Source organism: Octopus bimaculoides, chromosome 9 (genome assembly GCF_001194135.2).
Source record: "Octopus bimaculoides isolate UCB-OBI-ISO-001 chromosome 9, ASM119413v2, whole genome shotgun sequence".
Lineage (NCBI taxonomy): Eukaryota > Metazoa > Mollusca > Cephalopoda > Octopoda > Octopodidae > Octopus > Octopus bimaculoides.
In genome coordinates this window covers 24,499,900-24,510,402 of record NC_068989.1, presented here as the reverse complement: position 1 = coordinate 24,510,402, position 10,503 = coordinate 24,499,900, and the positions used below count along the sequence as shown (strand labels likewise).

Below are 10,503 nucleotides of genomic sequence, written 5' to 3'. Positions count from 1 at the left end.
TATATATATGTATGTATATGTATATATATACACCATCCATCTTGCATACATGCTTGGGTAAGACAGTTGACAGGAGCCAGCCAGGTAGACGACTACCAAAGCTACTGTGTCTGTTTTGGCATGGTTTTTATGGCTGGATGCCCTTCCTAACACCAACCACCCTGCAGAGTGGACTGTGTGCTTTTTACGTGGCACCAGTACAGGCGAGGTCAGTTTTGGCATGATTTTTACTGCTGGATGCCCTTCCAAATGCCAACCACTTTGCAGTGTGGACTGGATGCGTTTTACATGGCACCAACACCAACAGGATCACCAAGTAACTTGCAAGACAAGGAATTATGAGAAGGGGAGGAGGTCTTGTGTCAGATGATGAAAGATTAGAGTGTGACAGAGAAACAGAGAAACAGAAACAGGTGTCTTGCTATGGAGGAGGTACATGGTTACCCAACCAGAGAGAGGAAAGAGAGAGAGGGGAGAGTAATACAAGAAAGAGGACAGAAACAGGTGTGCTAATGTAAAGGAGATACTTGGTTATCTAGCTAGAGGGGAAAAGCAAGAGGAAAGAGAAAGTGATCAAGAATGGGGGCAGAAATAGGTGTGCTACTGTAGTGGAGATACATGGCTACCCAGCTAGAAGAGCAAGGAAAAGAGAGAGAGTGGGAAACAGAAAAAGTGCAAGAGAGAGATGGTGGTGAAGTGTCAGGGTATGCTCACAAGTAACAGGGATCAGAGCATAGATGGAATGGTAGAGTAAGGAAGAGAGAGATAAATGGTGGCAACTGCCAGGGAATACCCTCATGGTATGGAGGTCATAATATATGTAGCCAGGTATTGCCAAGAAGGCACATGCAGGGAGTGAGGATCGCAGTGACTGGCGTAAACCTGGGTATAAAGATGGGGTGGGAGGAAACAGCAATACAGTGAGCAGGGCAGGAAAGGACAGTGGGGACAATCATAGTGTATGAAGAGGAAATGCGAGGAAGAGAAGGATGCAGTTTAGAAGAGGAGATGTAGTTTGGTTTCTTGAGGTAGGGTGTGGGTGAAAGGTTTATTGTTGCTTGTAGGTGGGACACAACACTTCTGGCATTCAGTTTCACTGACATGTGCAGTTCTTCTCTAGAACCTCACATTGCCAGACATCTCAGTCCACTGTCATTTCCTCCATGAACCCTAACATCCTGAGATCTGTCCTCACCACTTCATCCCATGATTTCCTGGGTCTCCCTCTTCCACAGGTACCATCCACTTTCAGTGACAGGCACTTCTGTACAGTATACAGCTGTCTTTACTCATACACATCATATGCATCCGTATGTGTAGACAGACAGACAGACAGAGAGATTGACAGACAGACAGACAGACAGACAGACAGACCAAGTTAAGTGAAATCATAGTCATGGCCAGTACCGGTGACATGTAAAAGACACCCAGTACACCTTGTGGAGTGGTTGGCATTAGGAAGAGCACAGGCAAGGTCAGTTTTGGCATGGTTTTTACACCTGGATGCCCTTCCAAATGCCAACCTCTTTATAGTGTGGACTGGGTGCATTTTTACATGTTACCAACACTGGCAAGGTCACCAAGTAACTTGCAAGACAAAGATCCTTTGAGAGAGGAGGGGACATTGGAGAAGGTTATCTTATGTCAGATGATGAAAGGTTAGAGTGTGACAGAGAGACAGAAACAGGTGTCTTGCTGTAGAGGAGATACATGGTTACCCAGTCAGAAGAGGAGAGAGAGAGAGAGAGAGAGAGGGAGAGAGGGGTTTCCTACCACTTCTTGACAACTGGTTTTGATGTGCTTAAGTGTCTATAACTTAGCAGTTCAGCAAAGAGACCGACTGAATAAGTATCAGGCTTTAAAAAACAACAAGTACTAGAGTCAATTCATTTGACTAAAAGTTCTTGAAAGTGATACTCCAGCATGGCCACAGTTTAACGCCTGAAACAAATAAAAGTTAAAAGAAAGCTAAAAGATGATCCATTTCCTTGCCAAAGTCCATCAAGATAAAGGCAATGCTATTGCAGTTGTTTCTTCAGTTATTATTTGCAAATTTGCAATCACATGATGAGAATTAAAGGCTCTTGCACTTGGCCAGATATCCCCACCAAGTTATCCCATTACTATGTATAATTCTAATACAGTAGCTGTTAGCTCTGTATATGTAGTTAGTGTTTTTTATTATATTTGTGACTGTCACGATCTTAAAAGTGGCCTTACTGGTTGGATTCTCTTTCTCTTCCTTCCACCAACCACTTTATGATATGGATTGGGGGTTTTATCATGCTTCCAGCATTAGAGAGATTGTCTGAGACAGGACTAAAATCTCCCCTCTACACTAAGTCAATTTTTATTCCAAGTTACTGATCACCTAGATGGGATTACTTTCATTGTGGCTTTTGGAGTCCTCGTGCAGTTTTTAATTGACTGCAGACTTCCTTCAAATTTGAGGCCTTGTATGAATGTTGGAAATCATTTTTATTAGAGTGGTGGACAGCAGAATTGGAAACAAAATTCCTGTAAGTATCTGACTACATTGCTTTACATTGTGAGTTCAAATTCCACCAGAGTTGACTTTAAGGGGTCAGCTAAACAAGCACCAGTAATGTACTGTTGTTAATATAATTGACTATATCCTTCTCTAAAAATGTGTGTGTTATTGTCTCTCTATTAAAAATCATCATTACTGTTATTGTGTATCATCAAAAATTACATTTTTTAAAAATTAAGTATATCATCATCATCATCATCATCATCATCATCATTTAATGTCTGTTGTTCATGCTGGCATGGGTTGGACGGTTTGACTGGGCTGACACGATGGAAGGCTGCACCCGACTCCAGTCTGATTTGGCATGGTTTTCTACAACTGGATGCCCTTCCTAACGCACCAACCACTCCAAGAGTGTAATGGGTTCTTTTACACGACACACGTGCCACTGACACAGCTGTTAATTTGCATGACACCAGTATCTGCTATGACTGCGATTTTGCTCAGTTTGATGGGTCTTCTTCTCAAGCATGACATAATGCCAATGGTCTTGATCTTTGCCTCCGTGAGACCCAGCACTTGAAAGGAACTCAGCCACTTTGCCTCTGTGTGGCCCAACATTCAAAATATGTTCTACACATGCCACCAGCATGGGTGCACTTGACAGGTCCTCTCAAGCACAGCACATTGCCAAAGATCTCAGTCACGAGTCATTGCCTCTGTGAGGCTCAAAGTTCAAAGATCATGTTTCACCACCTCGTCCCATGTCTACCTCTACCACAGGTTCCCTCCACAGTTAGAGATTGGCACTTCTTTACACAGCTGTCCACATCCATATGCATCACATGACCATACCAGTGCAGTCATCTCTCTTGCACACCACATCTGATTCCTCTTATACCTAACTTTTCTCTCTAGATGCTTACACTCTGTCAAACATGCACACTGACATTGCACATCCAGGGAAGCATACAAGCTTAATTTCTTTCAAGCCTACACATGTCCTCGGCTGTCATAGCCCATGTTTCACTGCCATGCAGCATAGCTGTTCACACACAGGCATCAAACAATCTGTCTTTTACTCTAAGAGAGATGCCCTTTGTTGCTAGCAAGGGTAGGAGCTCTCTGAACTTTACCCAGCTTAATCTTATTCTCACAGCTAAGATAGGCTGGGCAAAGTTCAGAGCATCTCCATTCAAAACTATATTATACTAAACTTACAAAAACACTATATTTACAAAAAGGCTTTGACAGTAGAAAATTTTGAGGCAAGTTTTTTTTATAGCCAGATGCACTTCCTATCATTAACTCTTACATGTTTTTTGAGTAAAGGATTTGTATTCCAAAGTAAATTGAAAGCACAGAATTAGTGGATGACTTGTTGACAGAAATTGTCAACAAATTCCACTGATTGGAATCCAACCATGAGTAATGACATCACTATTTGTAACTGAGTTGCAAACAGTGATGTCCCTCCCCATCTGTGCCTGCAGTTGGGCATAGTTTTGTAAACATTCACACAATCGTGCATGCACAAACATGGGCTTCTTTCAGTTTCCATTCACCAAATTCTTTCACAAGGCATTGGTCAGCCAATGCCATTGTAGAAGACTCTTGCTGACAATGTCATGCAATAGAGTGAATCCAAAGCAACATAATCTAGAAACAAACTTCTTAACCATAGAGCTATCCTGAAAGATTTATTTGTAATCAACATTACTCTAGAAGCTTTTTTATCACAATATTCATATCAAACTAAGTTCCATAAAGACTTTTTTTTGTTTCCCGTTGTTATTTATCAGTATATCAAGGATATTTTTATTTCTCGTCCTAGCTTTAAACAAAATACAGTTCAAACCTCTTAGTCCTACTTACTGTCATTTTAATTCTCTCACTTCACACACTGTTTGCTTGTCCACCATTAAGAGCAGTATGAAAAACAACCTCATCCATTTACTCACTTTCATTTTACTTTTACTGTCACTCATCAACTCTCTGTTTATCATTTGACAGTCATCTCCTTCCATCCTTTCCATTTCATTTCCATGAGAGCAAATAAATACACTTTGTTAATTATTATATGTGAATTATCACTGTTATTATTTACTATTCTTTAGAACTTGAAGAACTTAACTATTGCTCATTTCTCTGGAAATCCAATGATTGAGGAACATGAGGATTACCGTTTCTATGTTATTTTCCATTTACGAGGATTGCATCTCTTAGATGACATCCCTGTGGTAAGTTTCATTCATTTGTTTCAGTATATGTATATATATATATATATATATATATATACACACACACACACACATATATATACACACATATATATATATATACATATATATATATATATATATATATATATATATATATATACACACACACACACACACACATATATATATATATACACACACACACATATATATATATACATTTACATATATACATATATATATTTATATATGCATATATACATACATATATAGGTATAAGATATACACACATATACTTATTTGTGTGTGTGTGTGTCTGTGTGCACGTGTGCGCACGTATGTATATGTGTGTAAGCCATCTAAGAATCCATAGGTCAGGAAAATATGCACTTTTATATCTGTCAATAGAGTGGATATATTAATTGCAGTGTACAGTATTATATATCCATTATAGCCAGTCTTACCAATCGGTTTCACATCAAGGGTTCAACGTCGTGTTAAGTAACAGTCTGATTATGTAACTCTATACTCTTCAGAGATGGCAATTATGGAATGAAATACGGTGACTGTTTTCTATTGTTGGAGGTGAACAGACACATCTGGTTTGTGCTTGCTGTGAAAAAGACTGATGAAACGAACTAAGCAAGGGTTGTTACATCTGTTGGTATCAAAAACACCATCTCTGGAGGTGTTGCAAGTTGGCAAGTGTTTGCTGGAAGAGTTTATTGGAAGTGTGTGTATCTTTAAGGTAACTCTTGTAAAAATGGGATATTTGTAGTGGTATAGCCTTTGTGGGGTGTGGGGTGGAGGATATCCAAAAACCTGCATACACATCTGTGTTTGTTAGTGTGCTTTCTTTCTTTTATGTTTTGGGTAAATTCTTGAGGTGTGCTGATGTATGCATGCAGTATGTGTAGGGGCTCATATTGAGGATGGTGGAAAATAGCCTATTGGTTGGATGTCCACCATGTTAAGGTGGTTGTATTTGTTTGTGCATTTGTGTATGTTCTGGTCAAACTCTTCACCTGACCCCCAGGTATTGATGGAAGGAGGGCCAAAGCTAGGGTACTGGGGATTATAGTCATGATGGGGCATGCAGGTATGGTAGGATGTACTTCCTTTCATGTGGGCAAGGAATAAAAATGTCACTTCTGTTGTTCTGCTGTTCAGGTAGATACCTGGGTGCTGAAACCTCTTCAATATTACTCTTTTCTCAGTCAGGCATAATCTGCACCTCCTGCTGTTATTAAAGTATGCTTTACATTTCTCTAGAATCCTCCACTTTATGCTGTTCTTGACAATGCATTCTTTCAATGATCATACGTGCTTGGCCAGGATTGTTGCATTACATCTCTCCGGAATGTTGAAGGAGGAATTGTGGTTGTTATAGCCAGTTCTGAAGGGGCCTTCAGTTGCTCTCATATACTTTCACACACTTGGTTGCCCATCTGAGTCTGTTACTTTTACCTCTGTCTCATATGTTGTTAGCGTACATGAGCATCCTATCTCTGTCTCAGGTGTGGGCCTACCTACAAAAGTCTTTTTTACATGGGTGCACAGCTAAAGGAAACTCTCTGGGTGTGCCTATTATTTTACTGAACCTATTTATACAAGGAAACTGTTTATCTACTGAGGAAAATCTTACCTGCTCAGGTTTTAACACTTAAAAAGAAGGGCAGTGTAACCCACAACACTTTCTGATAGCATTTTATCTTGGAGGGATTAGAGTCTGGTGTATAATTAATTCTTTCTTTGAAACTGCTGGCAGCCAGAGCCTCATTATAGTATGGGACAGCAGCATCAAAAATCCCTTTGCTTGAAGACAGGTTAGAGACTTCTGCTGACACCCTTTACCAGGTTCTTGAAAACTATAGCTGGATTATAGGAACCTGTGTTAATACATGATAGCTTTTCATTTGACTTCCTAAAGGGTTTATAGGCACCAGACTCCAAGTCCAGGGTCATATCAAGGAAATCCACCATTTTCAGGTTGGTTTCTATCATGACCTTCACTCCAAGGAAATTCATGGTGTTGGTGAGGTCTTTTCTAAGCTTATTCAGTGTGTGGTCATTTGCCCCTCCTGATATTGCCAGTACATCATCCCTGTAGAAGGAAGGGAACTACTTTTTGAGTAAATCTAGGATGAAGAAACCAATGAGGTCACACCCATTAGCACTGTCAAAAGTGCTCACTGTTATGTCAAAGGAGCCTTCTGGTTCAGTTCGTTTGGCCCAGGCCAACCCCTTACTGAGGAGTATGGTTCTTCTGGTGTACATGATAATGTGTATGTCCTCATCACTAACTTCAGTATAGGACCTAGCAAAATCTAATGCCTTAAAAAGGAGCTTCCGCAACATAGATGGGTAAAAGCCCACTATATCGAATTGGTTAAACCTAGCTCTACCCTTTCACAATTGGTTTTAAACCATGTTATGACCTCATTGGTGTTATGCCATAGGGTGAGGCCAGAACACTGTTATTGATCTTCCTGATGAGCTGTTTGTTTCCCTGTCCAATCTCAAACTTCGCAGAGTTCATCAGCCTGTACTTGGGGTTAGAGACAAAGTTTGGTTTATGGTCCTTGATCATAATAAGGGCTTCTTTCTTTGTTAATGTCTCTACCCTATCCTCTATACCTAGTTTAACCACAATATCTTTGGCCTCATAGAAAATGCCATCGTAAGCTTGAAGGGCTGCCCTCCTGTACGTTTGTGTGATGTTGCTGTTAAGTAGCTGTGCATATGTATCATTACTTATTCTGTACAGATTTTTAGTTTTATCAGAGAAGAGAAGAGTCATATCAGAACATCTCAGTCAACAGATGTCTGCTCTAAGTTTACAATTGAAAGCATTAAAGGGCTTATGGAATTTCAGGTGTGGTATAATGTTCAAAAAGTCATTCTCGAAGGCCACCAGTTCTTTGATCAATCATGCACAAATGCACTCACAAACACACATGCCTTAACATGGTGGATATCTACCCAAGATACCATTTTCCATCATCCCCAATATAAGCTCCCACACATATTGTACCCCTACATACACACCACATGCATACATAAACACTCCAAGAATTTAACCAAAACATAAAAGAAAGAAAACATACTAACGAACATAGATGTGTACGCAGGTTCCTGGATATCCACCCCACCAGTAGGAAGCAGCCAGGCCATCTAAAACAATTTTAAGAAGATCAGTAAGATAAAACATCAGACAATGGAGTTGCTGAAAAACGTAAAACTGCCATTATCATTCCATGTTAATAAACACACACACACACACATGTATAGACATATACATTTGTTTACTGTTATACATAATTATACACTAAACATATACTTACATCTGTATATATACATATATGGCACATCTGCATACACTTACATATATATATATATATTAAAAGTAATTAAGTTTATGTCTGTCATATAGTGACCAATGGTTTTGCATCCACAAAGGCCTCAGCCTCACAGACATTGTGTCAGGCTCTAAAGTTGAAGACAAATGGAATTCTTTACCTCTGAGTGTACGAATGGTTACAGTCATTTGGTCAGTTGTCACCAAAGAATAAATAGTCCGGGATCAGTGAGGATGGGTCATTTCCCTTAGACCAGTTTTTTGTGGGTTAAAAGAGGTGGGGAACACGGTATTTATTTATACCTTGAGCGGCTTATGGATCGTAATGAACCTTCTAGGCTTAATTGGAGAACTCCCATGCTTGCATGCTAGAAATGGATGCAAGAGGTGTAAATTTCCTAGTGAGTGTTCGGTGATCCAGGTTTCACAATAGCACCCACATCACCATGAGTGACAGTAGTGACAATGCCACAGCCCAGTAATGACCACCGCAACAACAGCCATAGCACCCACAATGATATTGCTGGAGCCACACCTTGTAATGATAACAGCACTGATAGCAGCCCCGGCAACACTGGTGACAACAACATCTCTAGGCCCAAAGCCAACTGAGGATGTGCTAATAATGAGTGCAACCAACACCCAGGCCTGGAAATACATTGGGTCACCTGGGACAGCTTTCAAGTGATGTCTGTAAAACTACAGGTCTTCTTTCAGAATTCCAGAAAGACAATTCGTCACACTCCTAGCTAGCCATGTGTGGTGCCTCCAAGATGAAGGGACCCCATAAAATATTGAGTGGAGGATCTTAGAGCAGCTGGGCCCCCACATTAATGGAACCAAATGCAGCATGCTTTGCATATTCAAAGCGGACGTTAAACGAAGGATACTCAAAGACTCTCTGAAACCTGAATCACTGAAAACTCACCAGGAAATTTACTGTCCTTGCATGTATCTTAAGCACTACCCGCTGCAAGCATGGGATTCCCTGTTCTCCAATTAAGCTCAGAAGGGTCCTTATGATCCATAAGCTGCCCGAGGAATAAATACCTTGGTCCCCATCTTTTGACCCACAAAAATCTGATTTTATAGAGATAACTCATCATCACTGACCCCAGACTATTTATACTTTGGTGACAATTGACCAAATGACCATAATGGATTCCTGCTTCCCAAAGGTGAAGAATTACATTTGTCTTCAGCTTTAGAGTCTGACGAGATGTGCATGAGACTAAGGCCTTTAAGGCTGCGAAACCATTGATCACTCTATGACCAGACATAAACTTAATTACTTTTAATACATTACTTCTCTATGCTTTAGAGCATGCTTTTTTTTTCAGATATATGACACAGTCTATATATATAATATACATGCATATGCATACACACACACACACACACACACACAGTAGGGGTGCTGAAAAGTTCCTGGCTTTAGGTATATGAAAAGACAGGAGGATCAGTGAGTGGTTGGCGTTAGGAAGGGCATCCAGCTGTAGAAACTCTGCCAAATTAGATTGGAGCCTGGTGTAGCCATCCGGTTGCACCAGACCTCAGTCAAATTGTCCAACCCATGCTAGCATGGAAAGCGGACGTTAAACGATGATGATGATGATGATGATATTCCCCTCTCTGATTCACTCACTTATTGCAGTGGCCCTTCAGTTTTGGTAAGCCCTGTAAAAGAATTTGGAAGGTTGGGCCTCCAACCAGGTCTTTTGCAATACCCTTAAAGCCAGGAACTTTTCAGCATGCTCTCATATATATACCCACACAATCCTACACTCATATAAACACACACACACAAGCATACATACATACATACATACATACATACATACATACATACATACATACATAAATAGATAGATAAACTTACTTGGAAATGGTCGTGTGGCGTTCAATCATATAATAATATAAATGATATATACATATATATTTATATATGCATATATACATACATATATGTACATACTTACATATATATGTATATATATATATATGCATATATGAGTACGGGACGTCACAACACATAAACAACATGAAATACGAAAACGATATGAATTACAAAATACGGAAACAACATGAAATACGAAAGCAAACTTGGGTATGCAAATAACAAGAGAAAAAATGGAAAACAAGACAAGTAACATAAAGAACAACCCTTCATCAGTTGTTGGCTGTTCAACTACTCTACATTTCGAGCAGGACTAGAAGAACAGCTAACAACTGATGAAGGGTCGTTCTTTATGTTACTTGTCTTGTTTTCCATTTGTTTCTCTTTGTTTGCATACCCAAGTTTGCCTTCATATTTCATAATTCATGTTGCTTTTGTATTTTGTGTTGTTTACATTTTGTGATGTCCTGTACCCATATGTGTGTGTGTATATATATATATATATATATATATATATATATATATATATATATAT

General features: G+C 39.6%; 1 protein-coding gene across 1 annotated transcript in view; it reads left to right on the top strand.

The window, feature by feature from the left end:
- The window catches only part of LOC106884215 (leucine-rich repeat-containing protein 9), a 122,376-nt gene that overhangs the window by 77,736 nt on the left and 34,137 nt on the right, over nt 1-10,503 (top strand). The window contains exon 24 of the mRNA XM_014935467.2: nt 4,609-4,731. Within this exon, the coding sequence (XP_014790953.1) occupies nt 4,609-4,731 (123 nt within the window). The remainder of the gene's footprint in view (nt 1-4,608; nt 4,732-10,503) is intronic.